Source organism: Ochotona princeps, chromosome 18 (assembly GCF_030435755.1).
Source record: "Ochotona princeps isolate mOchPri1 chromosome 18, mOchPri1.hap1, whole genome shotgun sequence".
Classification (NCBI taxonomy): domain Eukaryota; kingdom Metazoa; phylum Chordata; class Mammalia; order Lagomorpha; family Ochotonidae; genus Ochotona; species Ochotona princeps.
The window spans coordinates 29,611,572-29,629,230 of NC_080849.1; the positions used below are offsets into that span (position 1 = coordinate 29,611,572).

Sequence of the window (17,659 nt, forward strand, 5' to 3'; positions counted from 1 at the left end):
AGTGGTGATTTATCCTTTCAAGAAATATATTTTTTCCATTTAAAACTAATTTATAAGCCGTGTACTCCTGGGAGGATTTGAAATCTTAGAAGTTTGTTGAAATATTTTCACCATTTAAGACAGACTTCTGACTTAGGTACTGATTTTAATGCCAGTATCTGCTCTAAATATTTATGATAAAAATGCATTATTTTTTTAAAGAGCTTGATGAGATTTGTGATAAGTGATAGTACTCAAGAACTTGCTTCCCATCCTTTGACTGACCCTGCACAGACCTCAGCTTTTGGTTAACTCTAACTGAATACAGTCTAGTCTGCTTTAGGAGTCTTGTCTTCAGCCTTATGGTTAACATAGTAAGCCTTAGCAGTATACAGTCTTCTGTTGTAAAAAGGAAGACTGCATTTACTCAAGAAATGGGTTAGGTGGGGGTACTGTAATACCAAAATCTGAATCATGAGCATTTTCTCCATTGTGTGTGTATCTGAGGCAAATCATGCATCTGTGTGCCATTAGGCCTGGCCCCTCAAGAACAGTCACCGCATCTACAGTAGAGGTGCTGTGGTTTGAATGGACACCATGCTCTTTTTCTCCACAAACAGTACTGAGAGCTGTCTGGAGTGGCACTTTGAACCGATTCTCTGGCGCTCCTTCTGCTCCTTCCATCACTACAGTAAGTAAAAGAATCTCTGGGGGAACTGGGAAGCTGAACTAGTCAGATGTGCTTAGGATGCAGGCTGCCCCTGCCCAAGGAAAACCTCTGCAGGTGCAGCGCTCGTGGTCCCTCTTCACACATGCACTCTGAACCAGGATTTTTCTATAAGAAATCTTTCAGAGTCAGCTACATCTGGGATAAAACAGTTCACCTTGACTTGCAGACTTTTAACAAAAGCGAAACTAAATAGTTGTCACTGGCTGAGCAACTCATCTGTTACAGTTCTTGAACTGGTTCTGAGAAATCTTTAGAGAGAAAAACTCAAAGTTACAAAATAACTAGGGAAATTAGAAGATCGTTTCTGAATTTTCCATTATACAAACTGACTTTCTATGAATAACATAAAGCTACGAAACTGTTGTGTATTCTATTAGGAAATAGTCCTAAAGATGTAGTCTTGTTTCATAGTTGTTGCAATATATCAGAGCATTTAAAGCATAGGCCCAGTTCTCTGTGTAGAAAGGGAACATTGTGTAACTTAAGGAATTTATTTATAACAGCGCCTTTGTTGCCAACTGTAATTCCAGCCATCCACACCTGAGTCTGTTATGAGGTGGAATAGCACACGGGAAGATGAACTTTCCCTGTTTGTTTACCCCTTTTCTTTGACTATATCTGATGGAAGTATAAAATGTTCTTAATAAAGTTTTATGTTCTTTTGGAAACATTTGGTGTAGGTTATTTTTATGAATCTGATTCATTGGACATAGGGGGTCGACCGTGTTGCGGGGGCAGCTTTGCTTGCTGAACCAGGAGGGAAGCAAAGCCATGGTGAATCTGGGGACGTTATGGTCAAGAAGCTGCTGAAGATCACTTGACCTGGCCAGCAGTTCCACATCTGTAGTGAGCATCACCATTATCCGAAGAAGGGTTGAGCAAAGTAGCCCATGCTGGGTACCATCCCTAGAGCTTCTCGTTATGTCTACATTTCTTTTTTCTTTTCTTTCTTAAGATTTATTTATTTTTATTGGAAAGTCAGATACACAGAGAGGAGATATGGAGAGAAATTTGCTGGTTCACTCCGCAAGCAGTCGCAGCAGCTGGAACTGAGCTTGATCTGAAGCCAGGAGCTAGGATACTCTTCTGGGTCTCTCACATGGGTGCAGGGTCCCAAGGCTTTGGGCCGTCCTCAACTGCTTTCCCAGGCTACAAGTAGAGAGCTGGATGGGAAGCGGGGCCGCCAGGATTAGAACCGGTGCCCATATGGGATCCCGGCGTGTTCAAGACGAGGACTATAGCTGCTAGGCCACGGCGCTGGGCCCGAGGAGTCCTAAAAAGAAGATTATAGTAGAGATTTATGGCTTTAACCCATACAGGAAGAAAAACTAAGAAAAATAGGTTAATATTAGAACCAATGTAAGGCACAAACACAATGAGAGCTGACCACCTAATAATTAAAACTGCAACTGGTGCCAAACCACGTCCACAAGAAATAGCAACCGCAGTCTGTCACCAGGTTGTTAGAGAACAATCTTTTCTCAACAGCCCCGCTTACCTGCCTGGAGTAATTGTTTGTAGAAATGTTACCACATGAATAAACAAAGAAAATGTCCCTTTGCAATAATCTATTGTATATAAGTTGATGCCTTGCTTTTGTAAAATGCACTCAGATACAACTGCCTTGAGTTGTTGTGTCTGTTTGTCACTCGCCGAATCCTTGCCCACCGTTCCCGGGCTCCTTTTCCCCTCAGACTGTTTGCTCCCGGCTGAGCCAGTCCATCGCAAAATCTTAAAGAATAATTTTTTTTAAAGTGGATGCTGTCTCTTTAACTTTCAGCTTTGTGTACCCACCTTTCCAACATGCAGTTCTCTAGTCACAGGTCCTGGTGAATTGCCCTCCTGGGTGTGTCGCTTTGCCTTCTGTATGAAGCACCAGAAGGCTGGAGAATGTTTTTGGATAGCTGGCTCTTGTTTTTCTAGGACCCCATGAGCCTCCCGCTCATACTCAGAGGTGCCTCAGCCATTTATGGGCAACACTTTAGCCCACTCGTGTTGGTTGTTTCCCTGTGGCTTGCTCCTCCTCCCTGTGTATGAACGCAGGTGTATTTCCTCCCTGTTAAATAAATTCTGTCCCTGTTAACACTCAATACTAGTCTCTTTTCAGTGTTTTAATCAAGAACCTGGATTGGAAACTGAATGTGTTCATTGCCCACACCAGTAGTAATATGTAAACAGTGTTTTTTAAGAGATATATTTGTTATTTGAAAGGCGGGATTACAGAGAGAAGAGAGAGAACTTCCGTCAGCTGATTGACTTCCCAGAAGGTAGTAATAGCTAGGGCTGAACCAGGCTGCAGTCAGGGACCTGGAACTCTGGGTCTGTGGATGGTGGGAAATGCTCTCAACATAGCAGGGGCCTACACTTCTCCCAAGTCCCCCACATGGGTGGCAGGGGTCTAAGCATGTGGGCCACCTTCCCCTGCTTCTCAGACACATTAGCAGGGAGCTGACTCTCAAGTGCAATGGCTAGGCCTCCAGCTGGCAGTTGTGTGGGATGTCAGCTGAGGACAATGCTGGAGGTTTTATCTCCTGTGGCACAGTATTAATACAGTATTGTTACTGTATTCCTAGTTACACATTTTTGCTAGCTGTGGGACTGGTTGTTTGGTCAAGTTCCTTGGTCAAGAAACATGTACTGAACATTTACTATCGGCCACTTCGTCGCTACACTACCAGTGAGGCTTCAGGTGAAAGGATTTACAAGGATAACTTCTGGGGAGAAGAGCCACCTGCGAGTGCATCCCAGACTAGCATCACCTTTTATTAATAAAATAGGCCCTTAACAACCCTCAAGCTGGAAACATGTGGTGGTCACAGTAGCCATATTCGTTTGGGAGAGAAGCCTTGGGGCTTGAAAATGGGACAGAGCCATCTTCACAACTCAAAATAGATGGTCTACCACGATTCCTTGCAAGCCCTCCTGCTCACTCTGCTAACAGAATATATAAATTCAGGCTTAGCTACTCCCCACTTCAGTTGCTTGTGTTGTATTTTAACAGGCAAAAAGTATATTGATGAAAAGACAGCTCCTTGGCATTTTTTTTTTAATTGCTGTTCAATAAAAGTGGAAAAGAACTGATTATTCCAGAACATCACTGCCCTTTGGAACATTGCACATTTTTTTTAAACTTTTTTTTTGTTTGAAAAGTGGAGTTACAGAAAGGGAAAGAGCGAGTAGCTAGTTTTCCCTTGTGGTCTGGCAAGTTAAGCTGCCCTGCTAATAGCCTGGAAAAGTAGCAGAATACAGCCTATGTGCTTGGGTACTTACCACCCATGTGGAAGAGCCAGATGTAGCTCCTAGGTTCAGCCTGGTCCATTCCTGGCTTTTGTGGCGTTTGGGGGAGTGAACTTGTCAATGGAAGATATTTGTAGACCTGTCGATGACAGAGCTTAGAAACTTGCCCCAAGGAGAAGAATCTGATAACCAGACGCACAATGACCAAGAGCAAAAGAAGAGACAAAGGCACAAGGAATATTACTGAAAACTCCCCTGCAAAGGAGGAAAAAAAAAAAAAAAGCCTTTGCCAACCTCAGAGTTAACTGAGGAAGACATCGAGAAACTGGGGGCTAGAGAATTCAAGACACGTGTTATGAAGCTTCTTATCAACAAGAAGCACGTAACACAGGAGTTCTAGAAATTTAAGGGTCATGTCATACAGGAAATGAATCAAAAGCTTATGTATCAGAAATTAAGGATACAGTGGAGCAAATTAAAAGTACAGTAGAGTCTCCAAAATAGAATGAAGGAGGCAGAAGAAAGAATCTCAGAATTGGAAGATACTTCCTGTCACCAGGAAGAAACCAAAAGCTGGAAGCAGAACTGGGTTAAACTAAGAAAAAAGTATTCAAGAACTGAAAGACACTATTAAAAGGCCAAATATAAGAGTTATGGGAATCCCAGAAGGTACAGAAAGAGAAGTTGGGTTTAAAATGTATTCAGTGAAATAATGAGGGAAAATTTCTAATCTAGAGAAACAACTGGGAAACAACATCCAGGAGGGGCACAAAACTCCCAACAGGGTTGACCAAAAGCAATCTTCACTACAATACATGATAATCAAGCTCTCTTCAATTAAACATAAGGAAAATATCCTTAAATGGGCATGTGAAAAAAAATCAATTGACATATAGAGGAATGCCAATTAATTTCACAGGAGAACTCTCACAGGAAACTCTATAGGCCACAAGAGAACGGAGCAACATATTTCAGATTCTTTTTTTTTTTTAAGATTTATTTTTATTACAAAGTCAGATATGCAGAGAGGAGGAGATGCAGAGAGGAAGATCTTCCATCTGATGATTCACTCCTGAAGTGACTGCAATGGCTGAAGCTGAGCCAGTGTGAAGCCAGGAGCTAGGAGCCTCTTCCGGGTCTCCCTACACATGCGTGCAGGGTTCCAAGGCTTTGGGCCGTCCTCTACTGCTTTCCCAGGCCACAAGCAGGGAGCTGGATGGGAAGTGGGGCTGCCAGGATTAAAACCGGCACTCATATGGGATCCCACTGCGTTCAAGGCAAGGACTTTAGCCGCTAGGCCACCGCACTGGGCCCTCAAATAAATACATTTTTTTTTTTTAAAGATTTATTTATTTCATTACAAAGTCAGATATACAGAGAGGAGAAACAGAGAGGAAGATCTTCCATCTGATGTTTCACTCCCCAAGTGAGTGCAACTGCAGGTGCGCACCGATCTGAAGCCGGGAACCAGGGACCTCTTCCAGGTCTCCCACGCGGGTGCAGGGTCCCAATGCATTGGGCCGTCCTCAACTGCTTTCCCAGGCCACAAGCAGGGAGCTGGATGGGAAGTGGAGCTGCTGGGATTAGAACCGGCGCCCATATGGGATCCCGGGGCTTTCAAGGCAAGGACTTTAGCTGCTAGGCCACGGCGCTGGGCCCAAATAAATACATTCTTAAAAAACAGGTTGAATACAATTCTAATCATTAAAAAAAAAGTTTATGTATTACATTCTGGTACAATCTTCCTTTTTCCTCCTAAGATTTTATTCATTTGAAACTCTGAGTTCCAGATAGAGATCTTCCTGTCATGGTAGCTAGGGCTGGGCCATGCTGAGGCGAGGAGGCAGGAGCTCCCTCCAGATCTCCCAAGTGGGGCCCCAGATGGTTGGCCCCTTTCCCTTTGCTCTTCCTGGTTCATCGGAGTTGCATTGGAGGTAGAGAAGCTAGAACTGGAACTGGTGCTTATATAGGAGGCCAGCATTGCATGTGGCAGCTTCACCCACTTAGGCACAACACTGGTTGCCACAGGATCTTCGGACCAAGAAATAATTCTTCACTAGAGCAAATGGAAATTCCACTTTCAGGAAAATTTTACCATGAGTAACAGTTGTACAAACGGAAACTTCAGTGTCTCAAGTCACCTATAATAAAGAATGTACTATGTTCCGATTTTATGAATATACTTACTTATAATATACTTATGCAGGTGACTGAGAAAATAGCAATACTCCTTTGCTCCTTCTTTTGAATTAGCAGTAAGGCTACAGACAGTAAAGAAGTCTTCATGAGTGAAGAAATCCTCTCAAGAAAATGACACGACCCCACCACCTGGTGTCTACCCGTAAGTTCACTGTGAGAACTTTTCATGTCCAAGTACACGATGATCCTCACAGCCGCCCTGGGAGGGAAGCAGGGTATACCCATACATCGTGAGGCATTTACCCCACTAACTTAGGATACCAACAATAGTTTGTTTTTGAACTTGGCATGTATTAAAAAGAATGAATAACAATAAAGTTTTTTTTTAATTTAGTGTCAGATATTGCAGTAGACTTTTTTAAGATTTATTTTTTATTTGAAAGATCTTACAGAGAGAAGGTTTTCACCTGCTGGTTTGTTCCACAAATGGCTGCAAGGCTGGAGCTGAGCAGATCTGAAGCCAGGAGCCTGGAGCTTCTTTCTGGGTCTCTTGTTTGGGTCCAGGATTGTAAGGGCTTAAGCAATCTGCTGTTGCTGTCCCAGGTCACAAGCAGGGAGCTGGATGAGAAGTATAGCAGCTGGAAAACGAACTGGTGCCCATGTAGAATGCTAACATTGCAGGCTGAGGCTTAGCTTGCTATGCCACCTGTTGGTCCCCAGTGTATACATTTTAAAGTTCATCCTTCAGAGAGAAGATAAGAAATTTCTGAAGTCCATTTTTGGAGTCTCTTGGGATTCACTCTTGCTGAGCAACATTTTTAGTTGAGAGAAGTGTTTTTTTGTTTTGCTCACGTTCTTTGGGGAGCAGAGCGGTGTTGACTGTACGGATGTAGGTGTTCTGGAAAGAAAGAAAACCACAGACCAACAAATAATAGACATTTGCTTCCACTTAGCCTAGGTAACTGCTACTAGACTCCTTCAAAACTTTTTTTATACTACTACCATCTGTCGGCAGTGGCTGCTGTACTCAGGAGTCGTTCCTATTTTGTTAAAATAGGTTATAGATAACCTTGGGGTTCTGGAAGTTTCTATCATACTTGAAAGATAAAGGTAGATGTTAAAGTATCATCAGGGTCAAGTTCCTCTACTCAGGTCTGACAACAACATTCATAGCAATCTTTTGTATTTAAATTTCTTTATTTTATATTACAGTCCCAGAAGCCAGGGGAATTTCCCTCCCTCCTTTCCCAGTTCTGCTTCTCACTGTTTTCCCCTGTATTATTACAATAGTACAGTCCTTCAAAACATAGTATTTCTAAGCAAGAACGTTAAAAACATACTCCTCACAGCTCAAAGACACACCTTTTCTTAAAAGTGAAGAGTCTCAACCTACACTGTAGATAGTATTCCGTAATACCTTCCACACTAGAAGGGAAGTGCGCAGGGCAAACATTCTGTGGTTCCACTGCATATCGCAGTGCTTTCTGACGGTACCAAACAGGAGGCACTCTAGCGTATCTCATTCCCTCCAGGGAGCCCTGTCTCCCTGAGCCCTTGTTTGGGGCCTGACAGTCTGCTTCCTTCTAACGTGCCATCTGTGTAAGTGAAGGGTGTGTCCTACTGCAGCCTTGATCTACCGGTGCAGTCATCCCTCGGGTGGCCAACACTGTGCTCCAGGAACCACCTCCCCGACAACAGACAACCTGCACTATGCTCCCATATACTTTAAGTCAGCTTTTCATTAATTGTTACACTAATACATTGTAAATACTATCTAAATGTCTGTTACATCATATCCTTTGAGGAGTATGAGAACAATAGCCTCTCCATGTTCAATGTAGACATAAATTTTTTCTGAATTTCTGACTGCAATTGGTTGAATCTGCATATAAAGCCTGCAGATACAGAAGGCTAACTGGTCTGGTTCAAATGCAACTAAAGTTCATTCTACCTGCATTCAATAAAGTTAAGATTTCTGATAAATTCCCAGCATAAAAAACATAAAAATAATTAAGAACACAGAGAAAACTCAGTTTTAACTTTCATTCAATTTTATAAACTTAAAGCCCAATATAAAACTTTCAATAAGCAGAGATACTCTAGTCCTTGCTGAATTTTGTTATTTATTTATTTTTTATTTTTTTTATTACAAAGTCATATGTACTGAGAGGAGGAGAGATAGAGAGGAAGTGGCACTGCCGGGATTAGAACCAGCAGCCATATGGGATTAAGGCGAGGACCTTAGCCACTAGGCCACGCTGCCGAGCCCTGAATTTTGTTATTTATGTTCAAGAGATTATCAGACTCAATTTCTCTTCGTAACAAAATGTTCCAAAACTACTTTCACAGTTTCTATGAAAATTTTAATTTATGGAGCATCACAATGAATGGGGTGCTGAGGGTTACCAAAACAAAAAAACAGGTGAAATCATACAGTTAAGGTGTTTCTGACAGAGAAAAGAGTAAGAACAAAAGTTTAGGGAGGATGTATGCTGGCACGTAAGATGTGTTGCTAGAAAACAGGATGGCAAAGGTAAGGCAGACAAACTGATGCCAATTAGTGAGGCCGCAAACACTGGGCTAGTTTTTGATCTGTGCTACAGGAGAACTGCAAAAGGCTGCTAATCTGAGCTGAGATTAGGAAGATGTATGAAGAAATCAATCACTGTAGTAGTCTTGACAAAAAGTGCATAGACTACGACGGTAGGAAGAAAAGGAGAAAATACCTGTGCAAACATCACAGAAATCGAAGATCAGAAACTGGCAACGAGGCACATGGGAGAAGGGATGTCAACTGGACTGTCATGTTAGGTCAGAATGTCTAGAAGGGCATGTTTCACTGAGAGTGAGGAACTTGTAAGGACCAGCAAGCTTGAGTGGTTAGCTGCGGGACAAGATGAGCTGCTTTGGACATGTAAAGCCTGAGGAGGGTATACTGAGCAGGAAGCAGGGAACAGGTTACGGAAGGCTGAAAGCAGAGGAACATAACTGGAAGACACAAGCAAGGAGTTGAGGATAGGGCAGGAAGTGCATGGGGCACGCAGGGGAAGGGAACAGCATGGATTCAGGCAGAAGTGTGTGCATGAACACTGCCAGTGCAGATAAGGCTAACAAATGAAGGTACCTGAAGATCAGTGCTGGGCTCTTGACTTTAGAACCAGTCAGACTGAGGTGTCTTGGAGTCTTTGTCTCTGGGACCTTCTGGCTGAGTTTACTCATCGGAGTGGCTGGACCGCTCTTCAGCGCTGACAGAAAGCTTCTACTTCGACCAGGATGTTTAACTGTTCTATTGCATGTTTTACAAGTAACCAGCTGTCAGGAAAAGAAATGTCACAGAATGCTGCTCTGCCAGGGGCTGCGCTCTGGGAGCCTACAGTCCAGCAGCAGGGACCAGACGAGACATACTTAAAATTAAAACTCTGCAATAAAAGGCAGCACCTCAGAATATATATTTAGCTTAACACAGCCTAAGCTGGGCTTGGGGAGGAGACTAGACAATCCTCCCCGCATCAGACATCTATTACCTTTCACACACGAACTTCAAGCCTTTTCTCCACAAAACATAAAAATGCCCTCCTTCAATACTTAGCAATACTATAAATATAGGTCTAACTTATAAAACCAGATGAGTAATCACATTCTCACACCTCATTTCCATCACTGATCTTAGGATTCACTGATCTTAGGATTTTTGGAAAGAGGTGGTATATAGATTAAATCAGTAAAACAAATACTTTTACCATCTTTCTAGTTGGCGTCTCTGATTAAAATGCATTACAATGTAAACTTCAAGAAGGCAAAACATTAGAGGAGATCAACTTCCCATTTAAGCACATTTCCCAGAGTCTGGTGCAAGGGATCAATTGCCTAATCTTCCCCTTGCAAGCACCAGAGGCCCGTCAGGGTGCCAGTTCGTGCCCTGGCTGCTTCACTTTCCAGCTCACTGTTTATGGCCTAGGAAAGCAGCAGAGGATTCCAAAGCCTTGGAATCCTGCACCCAAATGGGAGACCAGGAAGAAACTCCTGGCTCCTAGCTTGAAATCAGCTCAGCTCCAGCCACTGTGGCCATGTGGGAAGTGAACCAGTGAATGGAGATCTTTTGTTCTGTCTCTCCTTGCCTCTGTAAATCTAACTTTCTAATAAGTAACTCTTTTTTAAAAATGCCAAAATGCGGCAAAAGTGTTTTCTGGAATAAGAGATGAATCCTACTCACTTCAATAGTTTGTCTTCTCTTTTCCTCTAAATATTCAATTTTGTGAAAAAGCACAATGGACTTACCTGATCTAACACTGGCAAACCAGTTAATTCTAAGTCATTTTTGATCCAGTTCCCCATTACGGCCTCGGAAAGGAATGGGGGATGGACCCCTATATCCTCCTGGGAGACCGGAAGAAGCTCCTGGCTCATAGCTTCAGACTAGCCCAGTTCCAGCCCGTGCAGAAATTTGAAGTGAACCAGTGGATGGAAGATCTCTTTCTCCCTCTCTGTAACTCTTTCAAGTAAAATAAATAAATTTTTAAGACAAAACAAAACAAAGGTGATAGTGACACACAAACCATATTCCAGATAATATACCAATCACTAGAAAAAAATTTTGTGTACATATCTTGATAATTCCAATGAGATAATACTGTAAATCTCTAATTACAATCAGGTTTTTTTGTTTGTTTTTTTAAAGGTTTGTCAATTTGAAAGAGACAGAGACACAAAGGCACTTCTTCCATCCACTGGTTCACTCTCCATACGGCCACAACGGCCAGGGCTGGGCCAGGCCAGACCCAGAGGCCACAGCTTCATCCTCGGCTCTCACACTGGTGGCAGAGGCCCAGACCCCTGGGCTTCCCCCAAGCGCTCCTCCCAGATCATTAGCAGGGAATCAGACCCCTGGGCTTCCTCCCAGTGCTCCTCCCAGACCATTAGCAGGGAATCAGATTGGAAGTGGAGCAGTCAGGATACAAACAGTGCCCGCACATCTGCCAGAGTTGCAGGTAGTGGCTTTGGTTTCAATGCTGCAACACTGGCCCCTTCAGGTTGATTCTTAAAGAAACGAAAGATTCCAGTTCAGCCATACATTTGGAAGTGAAATCTTACCAATACACTTTTGGATTCTCTGTACTTTTTCAAAATTTTTGCTTCTTTAAAACTGAGTGTAGAATTTCTTGCTTCTCGATTAAGAAGTTTCTGTATTCTGGGTGTCAGTTTGGGCTTGGGTTTGAGGCGCACTCGGGAATTATCCAGAACTAACAACTGGAAACAGTATGGACATGTTTCTTCAAAACTGTTCTTATCATCTAAAATTAAACACAAAACTCAGTGTTCATCAAATCAGAATACTGTTACTTCAACAAACAGTAAGGAAAACATGAGCATACGAACAACTCTCTAAGCCCACTAAACATACATTTACAAAATAATTAAATTGGTAACAATTTGTTTTGCAAAATACTACAATTTCATCCATTATCTTCTCTCAGCAGGACAAGCAAGTCTCCAATCTTTGCTACCTAGCTCATCACTTGGTACTTACATGTATATATACTTATACATCTAACTAACCTATTTTCTACAAAAACAACAAATGGCACCAGAACTCTGTTTCATTTTTAAAACACCTAGCACAATGATTTAAGTACCTACTGTAGAGACTGTGTTGAGTGCTAGGAAAGCAATTACAAAGCACCAGGAAGCATGTCAGCAGCTCAACTCTGGCAGATGTAAAGCTCAGGCCCATTCCTTCAGAGGCTGTCAGGCACTGCCATGGTGCTGCATACACAATCGTGCAAAAAGGACACACAGGCAGGTAACAGGTGCTAAGTACTACGGAATCAGAGTAAAAAGGGAAAGGACAGCGAGGACTGCTGGCCTTACTGCAACTTTGAGGGCTAGGAAAGGTGTCCCTGGGCCACAGCTGCAGGGAGCAGTGGGCGTCCATGCGAGAGGCCACAGCTGCAAGCCCAGGGAAGGACAGCTGCAACAGCAGAGACAACAGCAAGGTCCTTCCGAAGGCCCGTGTGCCTGTCTGAGCCCTGACTCCCTCTATTTGCTTCCCCTGTGAGATGGGAGGTCACTTAGGGTGAGCCGTGGCAAGCTTGGCTTTAACCACAATTGCTGGGCCGCTGGCCTGAGAACAGGTCATGGGAGCCATCGGCGGCCACCCAGGGCTGGGCAGGGCGGTAGCAACAGAGATGGTGAGAAGTGGCCTCACAGTGGGAATAGTTTAAGGATAACGGAACCTGCCTGCAGAATGGCCCAAAGGTGGGGTGGGGTCGGGCTGAGAGGAAATCAAGAATGGCTCTGAGGTGGTGGTGGGGAGAGCGAAACTGGAGAGGGGAGGTCTGTTGGGGGGTAAGTCCAGATTTTGGACACAGTAAATCTGCAATACTTCAGGCACCCGGGGATGCGAGTCTAGAATGTGGGGAGAGGACTGGGCTGGGCATGTAAGTCTGGGAAAAAGTGGTCACCATAAAGGTGACGTGTAGCCGGGGAAGGAGGTCCAGGGACTGGGTCCCGGGACACCCCTTCAGGCAGAGGTTGGGGAGGGTTGGAAGAGGCCGCAGCGCCAAGTCGGGACGCGTGGACTCCAGAAGCTGGTGATGGCCAGCGCGATGACCGGAAGTGAGGCCACGTGTTCAAGCCGGCTGAGACAGGGAGACCGCTCGAGCTCTGCCAGGCAGGGGCGCGTGGTCCTTGCGGCACGGCGAGGACTGAGGTCCCAGCACCTGCCCCCCCGGGAACAGGAGCGCTGCTTACCGTGGGAGGAACTGTAGGTCCATCTGTAAAACACGGACAGATGGTGAGGGGCGACGCCACACCTGCTAGCCGCGCCCTCCAGCCTCCCGCCCGGCCCTCTCTTACAGAAGGTAGCGGGCCTGGCCCGGACAGCTCTCCCGCAGCTGTCGCGCAGCAGCCTCGAGGTAGTGCTTCTGTCTCATGGCCGCCACGACCGCTCGCCGGGAAGACACTGACACGCCAGGGGAACACGCCGCGGAGACTGGGACACGCCGGAAGCAGATCTCCCAGAGCTGCCTACAGAGGGACCGCTCCCTCCGGAAACCGGCACCCTGGGCAGACGGGTTCCGGGTCGCTAAGCGTCCCGCCAAGCGCGCAGGCGCGGCCCTGCCCCTCAGCCGTAGAGACCTCCTGGTCTCCCAGGGAGGGTCCCGACCCGGTGGTCAGGTCCCCTGCGCCCATTTATCCGCCTATCCTGCTTGTCTTCTCTTCGGCTCCTGCGGTTTCCTCCTAGGCCTCAGCTAGATTCTGGAGCCCAAATTTGGGGCATCAGAAAGCCACCGGAAAGAGTGAGATCTTAGCCTCCAACGGCAGAGGGTCCGCGCCTGCCTTTGGCCTGTGTGTGCAAGTCAGCTTTCCTTTTTCTTTTTTAAATTAAACTGAAATTCACACCGTATAAAATTAATCATTTTAACGTAAACAATTTGGGGTGGGATGTTGTGGGACAACATGTAAAGCCACTACCTATGAGGTTGATATCCCATTTGAGCACCAGGGCTACTCCAGGCTGCTGCACTTGTGGTCCAGCTCTCTGCTAAAGCACCTGGGAAAGAGGCAGAGTGACAGACCAAGTGCTCGGATTCCTGCATCAAGTGCTCGGGTTCCTGCACTGGTGAGGGGGACAGAGAGGGAGGGGAGGTGTTGATGCTTCCTGGCCTCGCTGGGCTCAGCCCTTTGCGGAGTGATGAGTGGATAGGTGATCTCTCTTGCTCCGTGTTTCTGTCACCTTACCTTTCAAATAAATACGCAAATCTCTTTTAAAAGGTCCTTCAAAACATAATAACAGCTCCCTTGATAAGGAAGAAAAAAATAGAGAAGAAGACACAGAAGGAGATCTTCTATCCTCTGATTCACTTCCAAAATGGTCACAAACATCAGGACTGGACCAGGCCAATGTCAGGAGTCAGAAGCTTCTCCTGGGTTTCCAATATGGGTACAGAGGGCCAAGTACTTGGACCAGCCACTGCTTCCCCAGGTGCATGTGCAGGGAGCTGGATTGGAAATAAGGCAGCTGGTACACTGGCAAACATGAGATGCCAGTCTTGCAGGCCAGGGCTTGACCTGCACAGTACTGTCGCCCATGTGTCATTTTGGAATGACGGAAGAGGGGTGGTGGTTCCTTATAAAGTCAGAGAAAGACATTGGCCAATCAGCTCCTAGCCAGAAGGTATGTGTATCCGTTTTAAATTCATAACAGTAGGTCTTTATAGAGTCATGGCCATGAACCAACCATAACTACAGATAACCAACAGGGATTTCTTCAAGAACTTTCCACCCAAATAAAAATGAGAACCCCTCAAAGTTATTTGCTTAGGTTGGTAATAGAGATTGATGTTTATTTTTTGAGAAATTAAAGCCTGCCTAAAAAAGTGATGGTAACTTCTGTTTTTTGAAGACTAAATGTCTGTATTTGAAATATCCCTTCCTTCTCTTTTAACCTCTCAATGATAGGTATCAACATGACTCTTGATACTGTGACAAAATGCTCTGTTGCTCAAGACAACAGGTACAATAGTCCCATCTACAGATGAAGATAGAATCTGAGATGAAAATATCCTTCATCAACCTTTCCCCTAAGATCATCAGACTTCTTATCAGAAATGCTGGAGGTGGCCTGACACAATGGCTCAGTGGCCAAAATCCTTGCCTTACATGTACCAAGGATTCCATATGGGCACTGGTTCATGTCCCAGCTGCTTCACTTCCCATCCAGCTCCCTGTTTGTGACCTGGAAAAGCAGTCAAGGACTGCCCAAAGTTTTAGGCCCCTGTACCCACGTGGGAGACCTGGAAGAAGCTCCTGGCTTTGGATCAGCTCTGTTCTGGCCATTGCAGCCACCTGGGGAGTGAATCAGGTGATGAAAGATCTTTGTCTCTCCTTATCTCTGTAAATCTGCCTTTCAAATTAAAAAAAAAAATCTTTTTTTAAAATGCTGGCAGATCAGAAGGGTGTGGGGCTGATAAGTATCAGCTGAGAAAGCTGCATCATCCAAATTGTCTTAGGCTTTTGGGGTTACTACAACAAAGCACATTGACCTTGGAGATTGTAAAAGTAAACACCAGAAATGTCTCAGTGTTGTGCAATCTGGGAAGTCTAAAATCAAGACAGAAGCAAATTTGATTTCTGGGAAAGCCTCACTTTCTGCTTCTAAGACAGAGCTTGCCAGAATAAAAAAGGAATCAGAAAGGCCGGTGGCCTAGCACGGTTGGTTGAAGCAAGGTGTAGATGTACATCTGTGTAATACAGTTTTCCCTCCATCCTTGCCTCCTTCCCATTCCCTGAAGTAATTGATATTAATATGTAGGTGTCTGCTATGTCTATATATGTTGAATTACATATACACATATATAAGCATGCCCCACCCACCATGGCCACATACAAAACTAAACCCATGCATACACATAAAAAGCCCAAACTAAAAAAAAAAAAAGATAGAAAGCTAACCGCTTTTTATATATTTTGTTGTCTTCCTTAGCAGGCCGCAGTCATCTCACCAAGCATATGTCATTCTCACACATGCCTTTTAGTAACTGTCAGTGTTTCAAAATGTAATGTTCCATAGCTAATTTAGCCATTTGCCTATTGATGGAAATGCAAAAACATTTCCTGCACTTTGCTGGTTCAAATGGTACAACAGCAAAAATCTTGTACACACTGGTCCTTTTTAATCCCTTTGGTTTCAATTCCTTAAAGAAATTTCTGGGTAAAATGCTATGCATTTTAAAAATCTACCTGGTGGTCCAGAAAGGGTTGTCGGTCACAAGTCCTGTTTCCAGTGCCTGAGAAGGCTCTGTCCCGCTTGATGGGTGAAGAGGCAATGGCTCTTTCATGTGTTCTGCCTGGTTTTATTGAAGAGAAAGATTCTACCGGCTGGTGGAACAATTTCCAAGAGATACTGCATTTTAGGGAAGTTTGTCTTCTGCTTGTCATATATAATACAGTATTTTTCACTTATCTTTGGCATGGTTTATAAAAATTCATGCCATGCAGAATTCTGTTCATGGTCAAAAGAGTCACTCTCATTACTAAATCTGTGTTTTCTATGCAGCTTGAAAAGGCCTGAGTTATGTTGATTCTACTAAATATTCATGCAAACATATCTAAGTTTGACTTCCTCAATGGAAATTTTTACTTAGTAATAAATATACATTTACTGATGTAGAAGGTACAACATCTAATCTTTTTTCAACATGTATAGCTTATTATGCAAAAAACCCTTCTTAGGTAAGCTGATCTTTTCCCATTTGGATTGAAATAAAAATAATAGTAAGCCCTGAGTATGTGCCAGGCACTTTTCAAAACATCTTAACAGGTAAGAATTCATGTGATCCTCAGGGCAGCTCCACAGTGTAGGTGAAATGCTACTTAAGTGCCCAGCACAATGGCTCAGTGGCTAAATCCTTACCTTGCAAGCACCAATCACGTATGGATGCCAGTTCATGTCCTGGCTACTCCACTTCCCATCTAGCTCCCTGCTTATAGTCTAGGAAAGCGGGAGAGGATGGCCCAAAGCCTTGGAACCCTGCACCCAAGTTGGAGACCCGGATGAAATACCTGGCTCCTGGCTCCTGATTGGCTCAACTTCAGCCTTTGCAGCTAGTTGGGGAGTGAACCAGTGGATGGAAGATATTTTTCATTGTCTCTCCTCTCTATAAATCTCATCTGCCTTTCAAATAAAAATAATGTAAATAATTTTTTAAAAAGATAAGTGATACTTCATTACGTGGAAGGTATTCTGATCATGGTATCTATTTCCAGACTATCTGGTTTTGCTAACAAAGCTGAAAAGAGTAAAAATGTGTATAGCACTGACACATACACACACTCACACCCTGATTCCCTACAGACTTGCAACCACCCCTCTCTTCTGTACTGTGGCACCACACTCCCAACAACTCAGCTACTCACATACAACATAACCAGAATATCAATTTATGAAATATTTGTTTATTTAAGAGAGAGACCTTCCATTCCTTTCTCCAAATTCTCTTTAATTAGCCACAATGGCCAGTAATGGGACAGATTGAAACCAAGAGCCTATAACTAAATTCAGGTCTCCCATGTGGGGTTGGGTACCAAAATACCTGGGCCATCTTCTGCTGCCTTCCCAGGCACTTTGACAGGGAGCTGGGTTGGAAATGGAGTAGCTTAGGCCAGAACTGGCACATTTATGAGATTCATGCATTGGAGAGAATCGTTTAACCCGCTGTGCCACCACAGTGGCCCTAAATTATCTCTCTTGCTTTCCCACCAGCCTGCCACCTGCCCAGTCTTCCGTCTTCTTTCCCGGGCAGCACTGCTGCTTTCTCTTTCCATCATGTGCTGCTGAGGTGTCACAGGGCCCGACTCTACCCCAGAAATGAATCACCACTCCATCTGGTTCTCCACCTACTTCATCTACCCTGGCCACCAATGGATGGAAGATCTCTCTCTAATTCTTTCAATTAATTTTTTAAAAATGTGAATCTTGTTTGGGGTGCTCCTTCTCAGAGCCCACACAAGAGTCCTATGAGGATGCCATGGAAACACCTCAGCCTGACCAAGCTCTCCAGACCATGTCTGGAC

The 17,659-nt window shown here is 44.3% G+C and overlaps 2 protein-coding genes across 3 annotated transcripts in view; one reads left to right on the plus strand and one right to left on the minus strand.

Annotated features, from left to right (window-relative positions):
• The window catches only part of RPRD1A (regulation of nuclear pre-mRNA domain containing 1A), a 50,416-nt gene extending 48,952 nt beyond the window's left edge, over nucleotides 1-1,464 (plus strand). Inside the window, exons 8-9 of one of the 2 annotated variants that reach the window (XR_009247076.1) lie at nucleotides 600-670; nucleotides 1,213-1,441. The gene's annotated coding sequence lies outside the window, so the exon portion shown is untranslated. Of the gene's footprint in view, nucleotides 1-599 lie in introns of both variants that reach the window. The other variant, XM_058676993.1, reaches the window with a different exon arrangement.
• A 5,068-nt stretch (nucleotides 1,465-6,532) lies between these two features.
• Nucleotides 6,533-13,168, minus strand: C18H18orf21 (chromosome 18 C18orf21 homolog). Its single transcript, XM_058676995.1, has 5 exons — nucleotides 12,941-13,168; nucleotides 12,836-12,858; nucleotides 11,177-11,376; nucleotides 9,210-9,397; nucleotides 6,533-6,983 (listed from the first exon to the last, which is right to left on the minus strand). The coding sequence occupies exons 1-5, from the start codon at nucleotides 13,015-13,017 to the stop codon at nucleotides 6,830-6,832; spliced, it is 642 nt and encodes a 213-aa protein (XP_058532978.1). The 5' UTR covers nucleotides 13,018-13,168; the 3' UTR covers nucleotides 6,533-6,829.
• Nucleotides 13,169-17,659: the final 4,491 nt, after the last annotated feature.